Raw genomic sequence first — 24,093 nt, forward strand, 5'->3', positions numbered from 1 at the left:
TGTAATATATTTGTTTTCAATAAAGTGCAAATGAAACGATAGACTTTAGAAGTTTTACCCTTAGAGGAAGGGAAAGGGGAAGTAGTTAAACTATTACTCGAAATAATTTCCCAAAAAGACCTTGTTGTTGTCATTGACGACTTCAATGCTATTGTTCGTAACGATTCTGCTGGAAACGAAGATGTTAGTGGTAAATTTGGCCTTGGAAGACTTAACAAGAGGGAGAACGCCTCATTGAATTTTGCAGAGACAGTGATCTAGCCAATACCAACACTTTCTTCAAAAACAGAGAACGTCGTAAGGTGACATGGACCTCGCCGGATGGAAAAACCCGTAATCTTATTGATTACGTGCTCATCTCTAGGTGCTGGAAATCGTCTGTGCTAGATACTGTCACCCTCGCAGGTGGCGATTTCGAAAGCGACCAGTCCCTGGTCATGTCTGCACTAAAGATATGCCTGAAATCTTCCGCTAGGCTGAATAAGATACCTAGTCGTTTCAATATACATTTTCTCAAAGACCCTCAAACCCGCAAGACCTATATCGATGAACTGTCTACTCAAATATTGGACCTTCTTTCTATTATTCCTATAACTCTATCTAAAGAGGATATCGATAAACTGGTCACAGACTCCTCTGAGATCATCAGAAAAGTAGCGATATCCGTCCTAGGGACCAAAAAGGGTGATAAAATGCCTTGGATAACCAGCGAAATCATTTTATTATTCACTGAGAAACAAAACACAATAACATGTCAGACAGAGAGATGAGGGACAGATATAAGCAGTTGAAAAGTGCTGTACAAAAAGTCACCCGTAGAGCCCATCGCACCTACATTAAAGACAAATGCGAACAGTGAGAATCTGATTTTAAGAAAGGCGACTCATACTTTATGTATAAGAGGGTTCGTGAGCTAACAAGCAAGAAAAGTCTCAGTTCTTGTGCACTGCTAGATAAAAACGGCTCCCAGATACAAAGCACAGAAGGTATCTGATCGAGACGGATAGAGCATTTCAAAGAAAAGCTTAATTCTGATATCCTTCCAAAGCCTGCTGTCCTGGACCTGTTTCCCGTTAGTGTCTCAGACCTCAGCCCACCTCCTCTCCGTTCTGAGGTCTAGGATGCCATCCAAGTGCTGAAGACTAACAAGGCCCCTGGCCCGGACGGAATACAGGCAGAACTGCTGAAAGTACGGTGTGAACCACTTAAAGATCTTTTCAACAAGATTGTATCAGCTGGCTGGCAAAAGAGTTATTTCCCAACTTCTTGGTGCGAAGCCACAATTGTTTCACTACACGAGAAGGGGTCAAAGGTGATTTTTGATAATTACCGTCCTATTAGCCTAAAAAGTCAAACTGCCAAGATTTTCACCCGAATTATGCTCCAACGGATCAGAGCCGTGCCACCCTTAGTCATCCAAGAATACCAAGTCGGTTTTCGCCCTTGGAGATCGACCGTTGACCAAATTTTCACTGGTCGCCAGATTTTAAAGAAATATTTGGACTGAGATCGTGACCTGTAGCAGCTCTTCATTGACTTTAAGCAAGCATTTGACCTTACTTGGAGAAATGTTCTATGGTATATCCTCCTCCATTACGGAATTCCACGAAACCTAGTCGACCTTATCAAAGATATGTACTCCAAATTTGGGAGTCGCGTCATGACTAGTGAAGGTCTCACTGACAGTTTCTTGACAGACTTCCGCAGGTGTCCTTCAACGATGCCTATGGTCTCCGGAGCTGTTCAACCTCTCACTCATAACAGTCTTATCCTTGGTGGAAACAGCTTGCGACTCCCATATAGGGGGTGTTCAGGCAGATAAGCTATCCAACATCGACGGTATCGATTAAAGGGCTGAAACACCCGAAGATCTACAAGCCGTTGCTAACGACGTCCTCGAAGCCACTAGTTCTTTTGGAATGATCATAAATGTATCAAAAACAAAGGCTATGTGCTATTCACGTAAATCGCAGGTTACAGTTAAGCCAGACCTGAAACTTAATGGAGAGAGTATCCAGTGGTTCGACGAGTTCCCTTACCTCGGTAGTCTAATCACCAGCGACAACAGTCTATCAAAAGACATTAAAAGACGTCTCGCCCTCGCAAGTTCCAGTTTCAAGGCCCTTATGCCAATATGGCGAAGCAAGGATTTGTCTCTGCGGCTTAAGACACGACTTTTTGATACCTTGATCATCCCCATCGCAATATACTCATGTGAAACATGGACGCTGAAGGTAAATGACAAGCGTCGACTCGCAGCATTTGAAACTAAGTGCCTCCGCCGCATCGCCGGGATCACTTACCTTGATAGAATCTCAAATGTCGAACTTCTTGAGCGCCTTAAAGTACAACAAACAATTCTCATGAAGATCCAGTTCCAGCAACTTTGATGGCTCGGTCACGTACAACGGATGAGTCGGTCCCGTCTCCCAAAAATCACCTTCGAAGGCCAAATTCACGGTTCTTGTCCTCGTGGTCGTCCCCAAAAAAGGTGGAAGGAAAACTTGGCACCTCACCGCCTCTCGAACCTTATTAACCTAGCAGAAGACCGTGAAGCATACAAAAGGCACATAGACGCCATTACGAAGAAAGAGGCCCCGAGACGACCTTCAAGGACGGATGGGACTTAAGTCAAGTAAGTAAGTTATTCATGTATTTCTCCAGTTTCAACTTCTTAGACTTAACAATCAAAATATCCGATCCCAGTATTAGTTCTAACCAGTGTGTTTTGATTTATTTGAAAATCCCCTCAATATACCCTGAAAGTTTTAACTAGATACCATTAACTGTTCCTGAGACATGGCAAATACACCCTTCTGATAACCAGGATGCACAGAGCATCTTTTGATTGAGTTCCAAATCCCCTTTAAGATTCCTTAACAATTTTAACTTAATACATGGGGCATGGAGCATGGTAAAGTGGTAAGATCTAGAAGCTCAGGGTGGTTTCCAGGATGGAAATATTAACGCCCCAAGTGTTTCATCGTAATATCTCAAAGTTTTCTGCTGTTCCATTTTACAGTGTTATTTGTGCTGATTGAGGTAAATTATTGAAGCTCCAAAGATCTGATTCATTTCAGTTTGTTTTTGTAATGGAAAATCAAATCTTTTAATCGGACTTAAAGAAATCGGATTTTAGAAGGAAAACTCTGGTTCTGCCTAAAATCCTGGATTTTATACGTTTTATCTTTAAAAGCTCAATGTATGCATGTTGGGTCTATATACTGATTAAACAAAAACACAAGTTTTTTTCAACTCAAAGTAGGGAGGAACATTTTTTGAAATAGGGAGGAAACACCCCCAAAAAATCATGTGATCTTAATAAACATCACTCATCAGATTTAGCATGCTATAGAAGCCTACTGTATAGGTTTTAAGCTCCTATGTACAAAAATGTCGATTTTTGAATTTTTTGCCAGAAGAAAGATCACGGTTGCATGTTTATTTGTTTTTTTTTGTCTGCGTTTTTTCCCCCAGGGGTGATCATATCGAACCAGTGATCGTAGAAGATCGGGAAGAGGGCTCATTTCATCTGAAATAAAAAGTTCTTAGTGCCCTTTTTAAGTGACCAAAAATATTGGAGGGCAGCTAGCCCCCCTTCCACGCTCATTTTTTCCCGAAAGTCACCCGATCAACATTAAAACTCGAAATGAAGAGACATTTTTCTGTTCAAAAAGCGGTTGCTCTCCTCCTCAGGATTAGGTTTCAGGATTCGTTCTTAAGAAAATGGGACAAACAGTCAAGCTATAAATAAAAGTCCAAATAGGGATAAAATCCTTTTAATAGACAGTGAAGATGATAACAGTGATAGAAATTTACAAAAAGACTAGATATTTCGGTCACATATGCAGTGACCGTCATCAGTAGTAAAATAAACTACAACAATTTAAAACAATAGTTTATATACAAAATCAAATAAAACTATATATTGTTTAATTCTCTAATTATTTTCAAAGCAAAGTCGGAAGCTAGCCTCTTTGACCTTCTTGGATTCGGTTTATTAGCGTTCAATGATCTAACACTTGGACAAAGGTCAACTACATTTGGTGAATTGAACTTTACTCTGTCAGATTTTAATAAATTATCGTCGATAGCATCTAGCCCAAATTCACCTGTGTCACGATTCAAAGCAATGTGCTTGAATAAGGTTTTCTTTATATCAAGAGTTTCACAAAAATTTTGCTTTAAACCCCGATCCCTAGAAATCAAAGATACATTATCGAACAAAATGAAATGGTCTGAAAAATTGAAAGTATGTTCGGAAAGGGCTGAACTAAAATTTTCAGACTTAGAATCTTGCTTTAAAGCCGAAAAAATATAATCTTTATGATGTAACAATCTCATTTCTAAATTCTGGTTAGTACGTCCCACATACGAGCTTCCGCAAGTACATGGGATCTGATAGACTCCACTTTGTTGCCCTAATGAAGTTAGATCCTTCCCAGAATTTAGAAATCTACCCAAAGTATTATTACTCTTTAACTTTTAAACTTGCTCTTTAACTTTAACTTAAGGCTACCTTTAGACGATTACTTTGTAAAATTCTTTCAAGTTTTTCACTTAGCCCGGGTACATATGGTAAGGAACAAGAACACCCTTTTCTCGAGTTGTTTCCAAGACTTCCTTAGAAATCTCTAGGAACCTTTTTCTTCTTTTTAAAAAAGTCTGGTTAATTAACCACTTGGATACATGTTGCTTATTAGTATTTTTCTTAGAAAGGACAACTCCCCCTCAGTAAATTTGGGAGGGAAAATACTAAAGATCCGGTCAGTTAAAGAAATGATCAAGCTAATTTTTACTTTGCGATCTTGACCGGAATCTTGAGACAAAAATCTATTGTTAATTGTCGGTTTTCTGTTAATTTTAAAATCCAGACTATTTTCGTTTTTTAAAAGAAGAACATCAAGAAAAGGATGTTTCCCATCCTCTTCTAGTTTAACAGTAAATTTTAAATCCCTTCCCAAACAATTAAGATGTTCCAAAAATCCTTTTAATTCCTCCTTTCCATAATCCCATACTGAAATTATGTCATCCATATACCGGCTCCAAAAAATTTTTACTACTGATGACGGTCACTGCAAATGTGACCGAAATATCTAGTATTTTTGTGAATTTCTATCACTGTTATCATCTTCACTGTCTATTAAAAGGATTTTATCCCTATTTGAACTTTTATTTATCGTCATGGAAAAGCAGTGTGGTCTCCGAAATTATCAACAGTCAAGCTTTAGCGTAAAGAGCAAGGTAATTAGGGGAGCAACCCCTTCTTATACGGAATAATTTCTGATCTTTTGGAGTTTTAATGTTGCTCCTTACTTTCAGTTGAAATCACTTTTTTTATTTAATTTCTGATCCTTTGCCAAATAATACCGGCAAATTTGGCTTATTCTCCATGAAGAATTCTCTCTCTCACGAGAAACTCATCCATGGAAAGTTCCTCCCACGTAAAATATAGTCCTCCGTAAAATTCCTCTGGACAATTCCATCCTCACTGAAAATCTCCCTACCATCCGTAAAATGTCTTGCAGATGATTCAGTCTGAAAAATTATCCTTAGCATACTTTTAATTGAAAAGTACTTTAATTTCTAATAGTTTTTTCGGTCACTCCAGAAATCCCCCCTTCAATGGAGAATTTTCATTGAAATCCAAACCTGCTGAAAATTTTCCACAGACAATTTCCCCCAGTGTAAGATTTCCCCTGGAGAGTTTACCCCCGGAAATTTCCGTCCCCGCGGAAAATTCTCTCCATGGAAGCCCGCTCCAAGCACAAAGTCCCCCCTCCCAACTGTCTGTGTACTTCCCAATAACAAATACTAAACGCAAACAAAGGGTAAATTCTGTGACTTATAGCCCTTTCCCCACGGGCTACGAGGGTCATGTTACCCCTAAAGGCATAATTATTTGATCTTTCTACTATATTGCACAAAAAGACCATCCCAAATTTTGATCGGATTACTTTGGAGAAAAAGGGGGCGTGGGTGTGGGTCTAGATGCCCTTCAATCTGTTTGGTTACTTAAAACAGGCAATACAACTTTTATTTCCGTTCGTTACGATCATCCCTGAAAAAAAAAACAAAGAACAAAAAAACAAACAAAAAGCAAATAAACACGCATCCGTGATCCTTCTTCTGGCAAAAAAAATTTGCACATAGGAGCTTGAAACTTCTACAGCACGGTTTTCTGATACGCTGAATCTGATGGTGTGACTTTTATTAAAATTCATTGACTTTTTGGGTATGATTACCCCCTTATTCAAAAATAAGACATGCTTTCTCAGGCTCGTAACTTTTCATGGGTAACACTAAACTTGACGAATGTTATATATTTGGAACCAGCATTATAAGCCAATTTTTTTATGTATGTATTGATATCAAAATTTCGTTTTTTGGGGTTCCGGTTACTGTTGAGTCAAGTCGCTTCTCACAGTTCGTTACCACGAACTGTTTGAAAAACTAAAGGCAACAAAAGTCATTTGCGAAATATGGTTGAAGTGTAAACTCAAGGATTCCTTAGACATTCCTACTGAAACATTTTCTGTAGGGGTACTGCTGCTGGCTAACATTCGCTGTGGCATTGTGTGCTATGTCGCATTTGAATTTTCGTAGACTGGAATCAATGGGGTGTGTTTTGGGGACTAACATCTTAATAAAAACTTTATAAAAGCATAATAGTTCAGTTTCGTTTATTGAGTCTTTCTTATTATAATTTACCACCTGAAACAGCTTATAGTTTGGAATCGGTGGCCGGAGTTTCCCCCTGAAAATAGACCTCCCCCCCCGTAAAATACGCTCCAAAAAAATGCCCCCGGAAAATACCCCCCCCCTCCCCCCGCCACAAAAAACGGAAAATAACTTCCTGGAAAATACCCCCCCCCTCTGGAAAATACACCCCGCAGAAAATATCCCCAGAAAATAACCTCTTTCCCCAGAAAAAAAAACAGTCCATGAAAAATACCCAACCACGGAAAATACTCCCTTGGGAAAATACCTCCCTGGAAAATACCCTCCCCCCCCCGCGGCAGGTGGGTTCCCAATCACTTTCGACTTATAAAAATAGGACTTAACTCTCAATTTCCGATCGAATGAGCACCCTCCGAAGTTTCTTTGACCATGAGGTGGAGGTGTGGATGAGGATGTGGTAGTCCCCCTATTATGCTGAATAAATTATGTTCATTTTTTCGGTTTATTATTACCGTTTAGTTTCATAATAATAGCATAGACCAGAAATATTCCCAGAAATCATAAGGGAGTAGATATCAATTTTATATTTTTGATGCTTTTTTTAAAGTTTCTTTCGTACCCCCCTCGATACCCACCACCCAACATAAATCCTTGTTACGGCCTTGGGGATTATTTATTTCTACCCCCATCTCCCTGTCTCTCCCTTAGAACTAATTCTGTATATATTTGATGGCTGAATGGCATCTGGGATGTTTTGGCATTAAAATGCACCTTTTAACGTATTTCTCTCCCTCCCAAACTACAAAACAACCAGAGAACCCCATTGTAGAAGTTTAAGTGCCTTTTTAAGTTTTGTAATATGTCCGTTAATTACAGATAGTATTTGTTATTGGGTAATATACAGACATCTTCGGAGCTTTCTGCAGAAAGCTCCGGGGGAGCTTTCTGCAGAGGGAGGATTGTCTGGGAGAATTTCCTGTTGGGAGTAAATTTTTAGGAATAATTTCCTTTAAACGAGGATGTATAATCTGGGGGGGGGGGAGTATTTTCTGGGGGAGGAGTAAACGCCTAGAAACGAGTTCTAAAATTTCAGATCTATTTTTGACATTTGCAGCTGCTAAAATTGCACTTGTAGGTGACGATTTTCCTTACTTTTGCAATATTGTGATCGTCTATTATATGATGTGAGGTCTTTTTTTTTATAGTAAACTCGTGCTGAATAAATCGGTCTATACAATTTGTTCTGCAGTTCGCCTTTCTCCGTGTAGAACAATTCCCAGAACAAGGAGTATATTATTTGGTTTAAGCTTGGATGCTTTATCGATTAATATTAACATTGCTTGCGACAAGGAGTATAACTCAAGAGTCAATTTTCATTGGTAATCGTTATTCTTTTGCCAACAAAAATCAAATAACACACATGCCTAATCAAAGGAATTTGGATGCCCCGTGTTTTTTTGTGACAAATCGAAAGGCTAGATTCTTCCCTGAGTCAGAATTTGGCCCCTTAGCTGACATGCTCCTGAACATACTATCATGGTCTAGTGAGTTAGGATAGTTACCTAGCGTGAAAATGGTCATGGGTTTGAGTCCTTGAGATGCAGGCTATCTTAACAAATTATAAAATAAAAAAAAACAGCTTTTTCAACTGAAAGTAAGTAGCAACATTAAAACTTAAAACGAACAGATATTATTAAAACATGAGATGGGCTGCTCCTTCTCAACACTTCGCTCCTTGCGCCAGAGTTTTTTTTAGTACTTTTAAAAATCTTCTTATTGTTCTAATTAAACGAACATAGTGTTTCAGCAGTCGTTCTTAAATAATTGTGACAGAATTCAAACTTTAGCGAAGAACGAGATGTTGAGGAGGAATAACCCCCCTCATATACGTAATGAGTTCTGTTTGTTTTAAGTTTTAATGTTGCCCCTTACTTTCAGTTGAAAAATTTTTTTTGTTTAATTTCTGATCGTTTTTTAAATAACGCAAGGAAATCTGACTACGCCTCCAAGGAAAAATCCCTCCTCCCTACAGATTTATTCTCTAGACAATTCAATAATGGTGAAAATTTATCCTGGACAATTACCCTTAAGGTCTCCATGCATAAAAGTGAGTCGGCAAAGAGATTGCAAACCATAATAAGAATTTCGTATAGGAATTCAGGCAAATTCCTACAGTGCAAAATTTCCCCTGGAAAATTAACCCCCTGAAACTTCCCTTCCCATGGAAAATAATCCCCTTGGAAAATCCCACCATCAGAAAATTTCCCCCTCCCTAACCGAAAAATGTATGGATACTTCCCAACAACAAATACTATACGTAAACAATGGGGCAAATTTTGTAACTTAAAGACCTTTCCCCAGGGGATTTGGAGGGTCATGATATCTCCAAAGGCACAGTTATTCGGCTTTTGAACTATGTTGAACAAATTTGCTATCTCAAAATTTTGATCGGACGATTTTGAGAAAAAGGGGCGTGGGCGGGGGCCTAGTTGACCTACGATTTTTTGGTCATTAAAAGGGGGATTATAACTTTTAATTTCCTTTCAAATGAGCCCATTACCGATATTCTAGGATCACTAGATCGATACAATCAACCCTGATAAAAAAAAAAAAAAAAAAAAAAAAAACAAATAAACACATATCTTTGATCTTTATTCGGGCAAAAAATACGAAATTCCACATTTTTGCAGATAGAAGCTTGAAATCTCTACAATAGGGTTCTCTGATATGCTGAATCTGATGGTTGGATTTCGAAAATTAGGCTCATAACTTTTGATGGGTAACACTGAACTTAATGAAGTTTATTTATTTGAAATCAGTATAAAAAGCCAATTCTTTTCATATATCTATTCGTATAAAAGTTCCGTTTTTTAGAGTTTTTGTTACTATTGAGCCGGGTCACTTCTTCCTTAGAATTCGTTACCACGAACTGTTTGAAAGTTTTGATTGTTGCACATAACTAAAATTTAACAGAGGTATGGGGAATAGAGGAGTAGTTGGTTATTTCAATCGGAGTGTGGATAATTTATTCAGGATCTGGGCTTCTGCAGAATTTAACTTTTTTTAAGGCAATTCCCTCCTTTTTCTCTTATATGGAAATATTTTTTAGTGTGTGTTAGAAGTGTAACGTGTTTCAGAATAAATAAAAATTGGGACGTCGATCAAACACTTGCTGAGCTACACATAAGATGTTTCTTTTGTAAGAATTTTTTAAAAGAAGCATTAAGATGTTTCTTTGCAAGACTCCTTGAATTCATGAGTATCGGAGGCCCGCGTGGTCAAGCAAAGTGTGGTGCCATGGACCGTTAAATGAGTTCGGCTAAAAGATCATATAAAGTGGCAGACCACTTTGGCTAAAATGATCTCACTCACCCTAATCTGTATTTCTGGCCTTTCAATCATGGCCAAGAGCTATTTAGTGGAAACCTTCTGCTGACATGTTGAGGCTAGCAGTGACGTAACGTCAAACGACTATTGAGCCTTTTTTCCGTTGTACAGACAAAACTACAACAATGAACTTGGATAAAAAAAAATTCGCTCCTTAGTGAAGCTTGCCTGAATTCACAAATAGCTTGCTTTCAACAAGATCTATAACTTTTTCTGATTTTAGCGTTGCGTATAATCTAATTCTAGATGATAAATGGCAGAACTCAGTAAGCAGCATGACTTACTTGACTTAAGGCTCCTGCTGGTGGTCCAGCGTAGAGAGAGATGTGACTCTTTGCCTCCATTCCGAACGGTCCTGCGCAAGCGTGACTGCTTCTTTGAAATCAATACCAATCATGGAGAAGTACTGGGTAAGGCTGTCTCTCCATCTGAACCGGGGTCTTCCACGGGGGCGCTTTCAGCCATGTTGAGGGGGGATCAAAATTAAAATGTATGCTGATGGGTACTTCTTCTGGCATGCAAATCAAGTGGCCATGCCACCGTAGAGTTCTTATGGGGAGCTGACAAGAGTTGGGGGTCAAATCCGTTAGTGTCAGAAGTCGGGTGTTTGAGATAAAGTCGTACGACTTGATCCCTTCGATTCGTCTTAAAAATTTTGTTTGGGCCACATCTCTGGCATCACGAACAGAAGCAGCTGCCGGTCAAGCTTTAGCACCGTAGAGAAGGTCTTGCGTTATGGTTGTGTTGTAGATATGTATTTTTGTTCTTCAGCTAATGCTGGGCTTTGACCACAAGGAACGGCATAATCGAGCCATAATAGACGCAGTTTTCGCGATGTGCGACTGGACTTCCATTTCAATTGAGCCGTTATCCGAGACGACAGATCCAAGGTAAGTAAAAGACTTGACAACTTCGATAGTGTGCCCTAATACGTTATGGTCAGTTGGTGGAATTACCTGCCGGGTCGATGATCATTATTTTTGTTTTCTGCCAGCTAGTATGTAGTCCCACTATCAGGGCTTTTTCCGACAGTGTATTGAGAGCTGCCCCGAGTTCAACTGCAGAAGTGCATATCAGGGCAATATCATCTGCGAAGTCGCAATCGACTAGGAATCTATCGCCATATTTCAGTCCGAATTGGAGGCGATTCATGGTTCGATCTATGACGTAATTACTCACCGCATTGAAAAGTTCAGTAGCAGCAACACAGTCTTGCCTTACACCAGTGTCTATCTCGAATAGTGGGCTTCGGTGACCATTAACTTGGACGAAGCTTTTTGTACCAGTGTAGAGAGCCTTGAACAGGCGGCAGTATTTATCAGGGAGTCCGGTTCGTTTTAGTATCAGTCAAAGGGACTCACGGTCGATCGAGTTAAAAGCTGCTTTAAAGTCAACAAATGCAATATATGCTGTACGCTGGAACTCGCGGGCTTTCTTGATGACCTGTTGAATACTGTATACCTGCTTGGTCGTGGATCTGCTGGGCATGAAACCTGCTTGCCGAATCCGGCGGCACTTACGAATGAACTGGATGCTCTTATCAAGCAACGTCATGGTGAATAGTTTGCCAGGCACTGACAGGAAGGTGATTCCTCTGTAATTCGAGCAATAGCTACGGCTACTTTTCCGCTTCTATAGAGGAAGGATTATCCCTTCCTTTCATTCTTCAGGTATCAATCCGGTTGACCAGACGAGGGAGAAGAGCATTTGCAGCCAAAGTAGTATTGCGAGTCCTCCGAACTTTAGCAGCTTGACGGTGATCCCGCAGGTTCCTGGTGCCTTGTTGTTCTTCATTCTCCGCAGGGCATTTTGTATCTCTTCTACCGAAGGAGCATCAGGCTCTGGTAGATTTTTAATGTTGTTTGTTGAGTTGATGTAGTTAGGTTGGGGTCAACGACGATTCTTTCGGCGTTTAATAGCTTTGCGAAGTGCTACCTCCATTGATCAAGTTGCGCGTTTTCATCTTCTAGTATTCCGCCAGAGATGGTTTTAACTGCGCCTATCTTTGATGGTTTCCCATCGCTAAGATCTCTGACAAGCTTGAAAAGCGACATGACGTCACCTTTTCGTGCCGCATCTTCTAGCTCTTCAGCTTTTTTATCAACAAATTGTTGTTTATCACGGTGAATAATATTGTTTCTAATCCCGTTTAGCCGTCTGTAGGAGGGCATATCTCCGGCCAACCGCGCTTTTCGGCGCTGTTCAATGGTTTGTAGTGCTTCTTGTGATAGCCAGGGCTTCTTTGAAGACATCATATGACAGACGGTATTAGTGGCAACCTCTAGTACATCCTTTTTGTAAGTCTGCCAGGACGTGTCCGGATCAACAAGTGTATCCAGGCATTCAAACCTATTCTGAATTTCAACTGAGAACTTTTGATGGAATGCCTCAATTTTTAGTTTCTGGATGTCCCCGTTCTGAAGGCTGGGCTTTAAGACGCAGGCGGAAGTTTGTGGCAACTAATCGATGGTCTGTATTCCCAATCTAAGCACCACGATATGTTCTACAATTCGTAACTTATGAGCGCCATCTTTTGTTGACTATGATATAGTCAATCATCTTCCGCGTTCGCCCGTTGTTGCTATACCATGTTGGCTTATAGATGTCTTTCCTGTGAAACAGGGTGTTGGCAATGACCAATTCGTGTATAGGGCACAGCTGGAGGAGTCTGGTCCCATTTTCATTCAACGAGTCAGGGGTAACCGGTCCAACTACAGATTTAAAAGCTCCGCTTGGGTTTGATACAGTTGCATTGAAATCGCCCACCACGGCCAAAACACCGTGAGGGGAAATCTGCGATAGAGCAGAGGTCAGAAGTGAGTAGAAATTGTCTTTTTCGACCTCTCGGGAGACGTTTTTTGGTGCGAAGCACACAATAACCAACATCTTCCCATGCTTGTGGTTGAAGCGAGCAGTGAGTAGTCTTTCCGATATTGGGTTGTGGGATATGAGGCATTCCTTTGCCTTCTTGTTTAGGAGTAGGCAATCACCGCTGCTTGTACTGGAGGTTTGCCCTGACCAAATCATCCTGTGACCTGTACTAGCGATTTCTTCACCGCCCGATCCAGTCAAACGTGTTTCTGTCATTCCAAGTATGTCAATCCCGCATCTTAACCTCTCCGGCTAGAAGGTCTTTGGACCCCGGCTTATTCATGGTTAAAACATTCCAGGTGGCTATTCTCAACCCAACCTGGTTAGCAAGGTTCAAACGATGTCCAGAGGCGTGCCGAGGTCATAATAAATTAAAACCAATAAGATCCAAGGCTTGTGTTTCATTTCTTTTCAGTGCAATTATTTTCAGGAGGAGGGTCGCAAGCCCAACCGTCCCTAGGTCTGGGTTCTGATTAAGAACCCCTGGGGTGGGCTCCACCCGTACCCATGAGGTTGGAGCGGCCCTATTTGGAGTGATTAGTTAAGGGTTTAAGCCCCATATCCAGTGGTACGTGGCCAGCAAACAAAATTTGCATCCCTCCGGGCGAGCTCCATTCACCACCAACCAGCAGCCTACCACCAGCAGCATACTAGCATGAAACTAGTCGTGTACTTATTAGATCTGCTTATACAAATTTGAATAAGTGCAAGTTGAGTTGTAATGAAAAAGTAGTACCAAGTAAGTAAAATCACTTTCTTCCCCTTATAATACTAATGTTATAGGAACAGTTCGACACCAAATTACCTTTCATAGGGTATTTTAAAATATTCATATATCCTTTCGGCTAAATATCACATACTTGTCATCCAGTTTATATTTAATTTCGGACGTTTCACAGGGTATCTGCAAGATGTGGGTTCATAGGGGATACCATGGCTTTTTGAATAGTTTTTATCATTGAAGTTAGAATTTGGAGGTCTTTTGATCCAGCATCCCAGAGCATTGGAATTTCACTTTAGCCGTCAGTGAACTTGTTTTTGACCCTATACCCAAATTTTGTGAGGATCCCACATATAATTAATGGATTTAATAAAGGTTGTTTTATTCTCAACGGAATAAAAAGTTGACATGTATGTACTTGGGTGAGTTCTTTATTCATTCTTAACATTCTAATTTGGGAAATTGAAAAAATTCTGTAAATGACCAAAAAGGGGAATAATGGGGAAGGCAATTTTGCACACTGTAAAAGATCCCGGTAAGTAAAGAAGAGACAAGATCCTTGTCGAAAATTAATATCATTTGAAGGGGGCACAATTTTTAAGTCTTAAACTATCATACTCTTGATTATGAAAATATTTGTCCCCCCCCCCCCTTATGTCATCTGGGGCAAAAAATTTAAAATTCATCCCTATTCACAAGGAGTACTGAAAAGAGAAGAACAGAGAAACAGTTGACAACCGCTGCTGCAGTACTTTCTCAAACAGAGGGAAAGGACAACCAGAAACTGCTCGGATTAATACCCAGTCTTTGCCTAGTATTAACCATCCTCAGTGGCCTGTAGAGCCCAAGCTCATTTAGGTTTGCCATTGTCGACGCACAATTGTTGCCATTGTTGACGCACGGTTGTTGCATTGTTGCCATTGTTGACGCACGACCCGAAGCTGCTTGCTGCCCCTTCTATATATGATTACTTCCACTTTAAAATGACTCTTGTCTGAGCCCGTCTTTTAGAAGAAGTGCTGAGGGCCCCAAGACAAGTGCTAAGGTTACCTGAGTGAGACCTGCCTGCTAATTCTGTTTACTGACAGAAAATTGACCATTTTTCTTTGTGAGTATTTTTTGAAAGTATTGAATTATTCTATCATGGATATACATCATGAAAGGACAGCTTAGGTGGTTTAGCTTCTGGAAGGATGATGATCAGTAATCTAGAATTATTCTGGTAAATAGCCCCCAAGTTGGTGAAAGGAAGCCTGAACATTTATTATGCTAGAATGAGAGTACAAAAAGATATTTTAAATCTTTGAGGATTCTTTCATGGGTTTCTGGAGTAGAAGTTTTGAATAGGATGAAGTAGAGGAGCAGTGTTACACGTGGAGATCTTGGGTGGCTTAACGCTACAGCAAACGTTGTACTTCAATATGATTTTTTTTCATTGTTGTGTTTTGTTATATTTTATGCAGCCTTAATGAAGTTTAGCCCATTTTTAGGTGAGAAACGTGTCTGTCCGAGACCCAAGTGTTCGACATTCTCGGAAAGTCTCTCTTGTTTTCAATCATTTAGAGCCAAATGAACTTGCCGAACATCTGACGTTTCTTGAGCACAGAATAATGCGTCGAATAAGTGTGAGTATTGAATTATTCTATGAAAATTATTTAATTATTATTTTTAATATTGATGGAATAGTTTAAAACAAGACTTTGGAAGGGAATATAAATTATGGCAGAATATTTCTTCACAAAAGGCAATTTACCAAGTATATATATATATCGCACTTACGAAAGATTTTGTTTGTTATTAAATGGCAGGGGGGGGGGAAGGATTCACGTCAAGGATCTTGGGGTAGTACTCATTTCATGGAAATTAGGAAATTTGAGGGTGCTCCTGAGCTATATATGCCTCTTTGGCTCACCCAGAGCTCAATTTATGACGAATGAAAAAAATTCTTGGGATCAAACTCTTTGTTTTTGCTCGGACAAAAAAGCAATATGCTTGAGCGATACACCCTAAACTATGCGGAAGCCCGATGGATTGGGGTTCAGACTGGATATGTCTTCCCCCATAAAGACAAAATAATGAAAAAATACATGAGCAATTTGGAAAGAATAAAACCTTTGCTGCTCATTCGTTTTTTTTTGCATTCTTCTAGAAAAGGTCACTGACCAATGTTTTGTTTTTCTTACCTCAGATAAGATTACTTACAAGCACTAGAAATTTAATAGTTGGAATTTTTGCTTTAATACTCCTAAATTGTATATACTCTCTGGGCAAGAATATTAATATTTTAAAAGGAATAAGCTTAACTATAGTATAAAAAAGTGGGCTTGAGCCCCCCTCCCCGCGAAATGTTTTTCTGACTCATAAAAACGTAACACAAACAAATCTTTTATGCGTTTTTAAGTTGTTTTTTTTTATGTAAAACCCCCTGAAAAAAAATCCTTGCGTAAAACACAACCCGAAATGGGTTTATCAAATAAAAACACATGTTTTAATTTACGAAGAATCCCTAAATTAAGTGATAATGTTTTACTAATAGCTTTCATAAGATACTTAAATGATAAATTGTCATTAATGGCGATTCTCAGGTACTTAGCACACCTTGACCCCTTAACGGTTCCCTATTGTAAAGCTATTTCTCTAATCCAAGAATAGTAGTTTGGAGATCAATAAAGGTAAAAAAAAGATTTGCCTGTATTTGCGTTAAGCTGGTCTACCTTTAACCCTGGACATGCTTTAGTCAATACTGCATTAATTGTAGAAATAAGCAGTTGTTCAGTAGGCACAAAACACATTAATGTTGTATCATCAGCAAACAAGGCGGTTGTGATCCTAGTCCCGGAAGATGCAGTATATTCTAAATCTTTCATTCTAATAGTACTTGTAACAGCATTGGGTGGATCATTAATAAAAATCAGAAAAAGAGTAGGCCCTAGACAGAACCTTGAGGAACACCGCAACTAACAAAACTTTTACTTGAAGAGAATTCACTCAGGTAAGCATACTGGTCTCTATTCTGGGAGCAATCACAAAGCAAACCCAAGGTAGCACCTCTTTAATTATATAATTCACATTTTGTAATAATATTTGATGGTCTACGCTGTAGTGTCAAATGCATGTATCAAATATATAAGAAAACCAGCTATTCTAAGATTTCTATCATGATCCTTGTTAATTACTGAAGTTATATAAGATACTGCCATCTCTATAGTTCTACCCTTCATGAAACCAAATTGAATTAGACGTAACAGTTTATGCATCTCCAATTGATCATACATTCTAGTATTAATTCAGATTTCAAGAACAAGAGGTAAAATGGGTAAACCGAAATAAGCTGGTAATTTCCAAGATTGTTCTTGCTATCACCCTTAAAAACAGGAGTTATCCTAGCAACTTTCAAACAATCAAGAAACATTCCTTGCTTGAAACATACATTAAAAAGATAAGTAAAAATATTTGAAATATGAGGATAAACTGAATTTAATTCAAGGAGATTGGATGAATCCCTATCGGCCAACCCACTTCTCATGTCAAAAACAATCTTTGGTACTTAGACATGAGTGTCGGGTTTCTCACACATTGATGCATCAATTGGAGCACTTTTTGAAAGACTCCAAAGGAGGATCATCCTCAGATGGTACAATACATAGATGGTACAATTAGCAGAAAAGTATTGAGAAAGAGCCTCTTTTGGTTTATTAGATGACAAAATTTCGTACATTAATACTTCATCAGGGGAAACTGAACCTACTTTTAATATCACAGTCTTAATTACCATCCGTGTTTTCGCAGGGCTACCAGAAATTTCTTGAAATATATTATTATTTGTTTTGTATTTCTTAATAATTTCGTATTTATGTTATTCATGAGACCCACTAAAATATTCCAATAAATTTTCCCAATTTTCCTACTGAAAATTTTCCAGGTCACTTTGGTTAAACACGGTCATTGGACTCTTAGGAATTTTCACTGCTGTCTTTGGGGGTATACAAACCTAAGTCTTGTCAATAAGCTTTGATAAGGAGGTAGCGCCCAGCTTAAATTTATTAAGAGTAGGAGATAAATCAAAAGACATGCAAAGTTGTAGAAAATCCATAGAAGCGGTTGTATAAAGCTCATTAATGTCAATGTTAACATTCCCAGGCATCATTAGCAAATTTGAACCGGTAAATAATTTCTGAAGCTTCTTATCTAGAAGATCCACTAAAATTGATGTAGAACTAGATGGCAGCATATACAATACAATTGCATATACATCTTTTGTTTTCTGTTTACGCTGAAGAGCAAAACGTTCAACAACATTTTCTAATATACTGCTAGGTCTTCTTTTTTACTACAGTCCCCATATCACTTCGTATGTATGCTCCATTCCCTTTATGTAGTTTTTAGATTCCTGAAATAAAATTTTTATGCTGGAATTTGTAGGAGAGTTGAATTACGGTCATTTAGCCAAATTTCGGTAGTATCGATAGCCTCAAAAATATCCGAAACTACCGAAAAGGCCTCTCTGGACTAATAAACAGCTCCCTATCCTTGCGGTACGGAGCCGCTAGTCCAGCGTCTGCGGTACAGAAAAGAAATGAGAGATATCGGAGGCAGATTATTGGTGAAAGGAACTCTGAAATTGTCCTTCGTTGATCACGCGTTTGTCCTTATATTACGACTGCCCTTATTTGTGTTTTTTTCTTTACAGTTCTGTGTTTTGGTTTTGTTTGTATTTGTCAGAATTATACTTGTTTCTTTTCCTTTGCTTTCTTTATTACTCCATCAGTGATGTATCTTACATTTATGACGGGCAATAAAGCTATATTATTATTATTATTATTACATCTCATTTAAAAATAAATAGAGGAATTTAATTCTTGCAGTTAAGCTTTGAGGCATCGCGTTAGACCAACACCTTGCTTGGATTGGATCCTATCTTTAAACGAATATTTAGAACCAATAGAGTTATATTTTCCTTTCATCCAATATCATATCATCAATGTAGCTGCTCCGTAAAGACACCTCCAAAGTCCGCATGTGAAGCTTCCAGATTTTCAAGACGGCTAATGCTTTGGGAAACATTGAAGTGAAAATTTGAGCAAATGTTGAGGGAAAAGTCTAACTAAACCAAAACATTCTATGTGCATGAAGAATGTCTAAAGGGCGTAGCAGAAATACCTTTGGAACGGCCTACTGTATCCAACTGAAACTTCCAGGGTTTCGTGAGGGGATATTCAACTGGATAAAAGGAAACATATATAGTGCCTACTACTATTACTTTCAATACGACTATCGTTACTGCTACTGCTAATACAGCGCAACTACTGCTAGTAATGTCAAACTGAAACTTCCAGGGCTTCGTGAGGGGATATTCAACTGGCCAAAAGGTAACATATATAGTGGCTACTACTACTGCTATCAACACTGCTACTACTACCGTTACTGCTACTGCTAATGTAGCGCAACTACGGCTACTAATGTTGCTACTATTACCAATACTGCTATGATACTGGTACTATTAAGACTAAGCGCATAAAGGTAAAAATTTTAGAGAATTTAAAGGGGAAATTTGAACTAAATCGAAACACATTATGTGCATCCAGATTGTCGAAAAGGTGTATCTCAGTAATGGATTAGGGTGCTAAAATGGAACTATTAAGGAATGAAAAAAGGTGAAGATCAATTGACCAAAAGGCAATAATTGTACGCTAAAACTATAACTACTACTACTACTAATACTGCTATTACTACTTACTACTACTACTGCTTCTATTGCTATTACTGCTACTACTAGTACTACTATTATAATAACTACTACTACTACTACTGCTACTACTACTACTATTACTTCTAAACCTAAGGCTACTACTAATTCTACTATTACTATTGCTACTACTACTATTGTTAAGTACTACTTCTAGTGAGGCCAGAGGTATTAAGGAGAAAATTTTTGGGAATATAAAAACAATGTTGAACTAAACCAAAATTCACTATGCGCAAACAAGTTGTCACGAGAATGAATCAGCAATACCTCAGGAATACTTTATGGCATTAAGTTGAAAATTCCAGCGTGTCCTGTGAGGCATGTTGAAAAAAAAACAAAGGTGCCATGTGTATACTCCTACAATTGCTACTACTACTACTACATCTATTGCTACTACTGAAGCCAAAGGTATTAAGGTGAAGCTTTCAAGGAGTTCATGTTAATAAGTTGCAAATTTCAGGGTATGTTGCGGTGGATTTTGTATTAACCAAAAGGCACTATGTGTGTGCTACTAATTCTGCTACTATGATTGATTTAGCTAATAAAAGCAAGGGTATTAAGGTGAAACTCTCAAGGAAAGTTTCAGGGGAGGGGGGTTCAATTAAAGGAGAAAAACTTTTTGTATGTTTTTTTTCAAAAGTGTATATATGTAATATCATTGGCAGCGCAGCAGTGTCATAGAAATTTTAAAGAGCTCATTTGATTTTATATGAAAATTTATGGTGGCCTTTTCAAGAGTAAAACAAATGGAGGGCAAGTAGCCCCTAAAAGTCCATTAATTCTCCCAACCCATTTATTACATATTGAGGTAGCCATTTTGTCCAGCATAGTTGAAAGGTTCAGTAGCTGTGTCTCTGGAGAAATAACCCACTCAAACTCAAAATGACTAGAAACTAAGATGAACGGGACTGAGATCCTCTCGATACCTTCTGAATATCAGAATACAATTTGTACATTACTGAAAACAATCCTTATTTCGAGCTGAATGTTCCTATTTATCATAATATCGAAAAAAACAACAAAACAAAACATTATAACCAAGTTTATTGAACAAAACAACTAATGAATGTGGATTTACAGTTTAATATGCATATGTTGTTAAAGTTAAAAAGTAATATCATTTTAATAGTATTCTGTTTTCAGTAAAGGGCAAATTATATTCTGGTCTTCAAAAGGCATAGTTGCGCCAGCCCCACTCTTCTTATTTTTTGCTTGTTTTGAGTTTGACTCGGCTATTGATTGTAATTTCTATTCGTTTTGGGTTTCATTTATTTATTGATGGCTATGTTATGGTAGTTTTGCGCTTGGAAAAATGTTTGACTTTATTTCTGCTCCTTTTTGGTTTAACGTAGCTCTTTAAACTTCTTTGATTTTTTTTTGCGGTAAAAGTTTATTAAATTAATAGAAAAAACAGAATATGCCAAAAAAAATCTGCATGTAACCCAATCATATATCAAAGTGCTTGACACAACGGCTGCCAAGATTTCCTTTTTTTTACATTATTCGTGATATTTCTCTATAAATTTTTTATTATTACATCCTTTCTCTGAAATCACACAGACCCTAATTACATAATGTCACCCAACGATCTAACAATTAAATTTAAAAAAAAATTATAACATAACGTGTTAAACACAAGTTACGATATCAAGCGGACCTTTGTTTTGTACCAAGGCACTTTAGATACAGTACTGACTTTCCTGACACAGGTAACAGGCAGTAAGCTAGGGAGTACCAAACATTCCATTCCTTTTTTCACTAGGCATTTATGGAAATAAAGCAGTACTTTTAGACATAATGAGGACAAGGGGGTAACATCATCAGTAAAAATAGATTTACCCTTGCAAAAAATTTACACCATTTTGTGCAACACTTAGAAAAAAACTAAAAGATGGTAGATATCTCCAATCAAATGATAACCCATGCACAAGCATGTTTGAAATTAAAAGCTCAGTGTCCTTATTAGGTACCTCATTCACATCCCAGAATAACAAATTGCAACAAACGTTTGACAGACAACCGAATTTATATCCTCATTACATTTGTTAATTATCTCCCTCTGGTCCACTAGAATAATCTTTTAAACCAATAATTACGATTTAACTGTTACAAGCTCATTTTTAGGGCTTTATTTTCATTTTCAATCAATGTAACGCTATTGGTCACTGCACTCAAATCATTTGATGTCCAAAATATTATGCTTAATTTCCTCAATATGGATTGGATTGTACCATTTCCAGGATTTTCACAATACTCTCCGCATTTGATCTCTGACAATCAGCGAGAAAATTACCATCAGAATTACTTGTCGAGTTCATCAGCGGATTTGATAATTAAGCTTCAGTTCGGTCACGTCTACCTCTTGCCTTTTTTCTCATAATAACAAAATCAAAATTGCCTATCTTAGCATCAACTTATTTTCTACTCATGCTAGATCAATCTGCATATGCTGTTAAAAGGGAATGGGACACACACAAAACAGGAACAATCTCATACGTAGGTAAGCAAGGCCAGAAGTGCAGAAACCTCCTTTTTATCCAATTTCAATTTTTCCATACTCTTCCGAGTATTTACCAAGAATCAAAACACTGTAGAAATATAGAGCATCCACTATGACAAGATATATTGAACAAAATTTATTTATGACACGTTGCAAATTCAATGAAAAACGGAATATAATATAATAAAAAGTGAAGAAAGGCGTACAATATCAAATATAACAAAATCGAGACTCAAAACATAATACAAGCACAATAATTACACAAAACGTGATACATTTACAGTTTGAAAATGGAACACCAGGGGTACAATATATGAGGATCACCTTTAAATTCTTCGGGAATTGGGCCAAAGATGAATAAAACGACATCTGGCACCAGTGGAAGAAGGAGGTTCCTTCACCGGTTTCTCAATCTATTCATCAGAAATAAGCTTCACTTTCCTACCTCACGGACGTAAAAACTGAAGATATGGTGGCACTGTGCTTGATACCCATGAAATGATACCCATCGAGTTACAATAAAAATATTCATATAATATTTTCTTGTCTCTTTCACAGAAAAAGGTGCATCATCACTCACATAAATATCTTCCTGAGCTGCTTTCCCTTTAAGTTTCTGCCCAGTTTTAAGTATTACAATCTTATTCCCGCAGTTTCTTACCTTAGCCTTGAAATATTTCTTATCAATTTTACTGCAGCAACTGAAAACTGAGGCATAACTGGTAAATCCATTCTTTTTTTTACACATTTCGTTCAACATACGTTTAGCTTGATCTTCATCCTCGCAGACTGCATTCCATATTACCATATTATTTTCACTCGGTAGATACTCTGCAGCTGTAAACTGCATACACAGGTTCTTTTCTTTGACATACTTCCCTAGGCTAAAATAGATCTTTTGAATCGTGGAGTGGCCAGGCTTAGAATACGTCATTGTTAAACTTTAGACATGTGAATACTTCTTCAGGATTTCTTGCGTAATGTAGCTCATAATCTTATTACGATTTTGAGGCAAACATAAATCTGACCATGTAACCAACTTTCTGACCATGAAACCAACTTTTGTTCTGCAAATCAGTAACTTTCAGCAAAACAGACCATACTGTATGTGAATCAGCAAAAACGCTTTAAATAAACCAAAAAATATGCTATTCGGCAAAGGAGAACTGCAAAATACAGGCAGTTAGAGAGGTCTTACAGCAATGTTAATTAGACCATTCAAAAGAGATTTTTTTTATACAAAATATCGTTTCTAACTTAGTTCGACAGAAATTTGTATTTTCTGCAAAACCACTATGCAGGCGACAATACTTCATTTCTATTCGCAGGTTAAAAACACGATTTTTTGAACATAGAAGCCTCATTTTATGCAGTAGTCAAACGAGAATTTAACCGGAGAATTCAGACCGTATTGCTATTTGCAGTGAATCTAATGTTTGTAATCAATTTTCTAATACAGTAAATCGATGATCAATCGAATGGACTGAGTTACGAGTTTCACGACAAAATGTCCATCATTTTCGAGAAGTCTTCCGAATATCTGGGTTCTCTGACACATTTGGGGTGCTTGTAGGTATATCCTTGCTTGATTCAATATCTGGAAGATTCCTCTTGTGTTTTTTTTCTTGCCCACCTAAACTTAGCGATAACTAAAACTGTCTTACCGGTAAAAAAAAAGGAAGCCAGTCCCTTATCCACTCTGGTGCGAGTAGAAAGGGGGGTGCTACTCCAACGCGCACCACGTGGTTTATGGTTTTCTCACTGACAATGAAAAAACAGGAATTTTCTCACTTGGAAAAACAGGAATTTTCTCACATTTATGTCTGTTTTCATGGATGGTTATGTGTGTTGGTCAATTTATTTGATGTTTTTCATGGATGTCAACATCAAATTATGTATGTTTTATGGTTTTTGTCAGTGAGAATGGAAAAACAGGAACTTTGTCACTCCCTTCTTGTTGTTGTTTGATGCAGATGTTATGAGTTTCGGGGAAACAGTTAGATCACGTGTTTCCTTCTCAGCCAATCAGCGAGTCGGATACAACCCCCGTTTCAGCCAATCAGACGGCTGGTTACATATCCGCGGTGGTGTGAATATAAGGAAAGGGTTTTTTTCTATAGTTTTATTAGTCTGTGAATAGAATCCAAAGGAGTGAGAAGAACAGTTTTGACTTTACTCATTTGGATA

The 24,093-nt window shown here is 38.1% G+C and overlaps 1 protein-coding gene across 1 annotated transcript in view; it reads left to right on the forward strand.

Moving 5' to 3' along the window:
- LOC148949834 (RAS guanyl-releasing protein 2-A-like) overlaps positions 1–24,093 on the forward strand; it is a 290,916-nt gene that overhangs the window by 141,515 nt on the left and 125,308 nt on the right. Inside the window, exon 6 of the mRNA XM_089091320.1 lies at positions 15,151–15,285. Coding sequence (XP_088947446.1) covers positions 15,151–15,285 — 135 coding nt within the window. The remainder of the gene's footprint in view (positions 1–15,150; positions 15,286–24,093) is intronic.

The sequence above is a fragment of the Artemia sp. Qi Xiang Cuo genome, chromosome 7 (assembly GCF_049724085.1).
Source record: "Artemia sp. Qi Xiang Cuo chromosome 7, ASM4972408v1, whole genome shotgun sequence".
NCBI lineage: Eukaryota > Metazoa > Arthropoda > Branchiopoda > Anostraca > Artemiidae > Artemia > Artemia sp. Qi Xiang Cuo.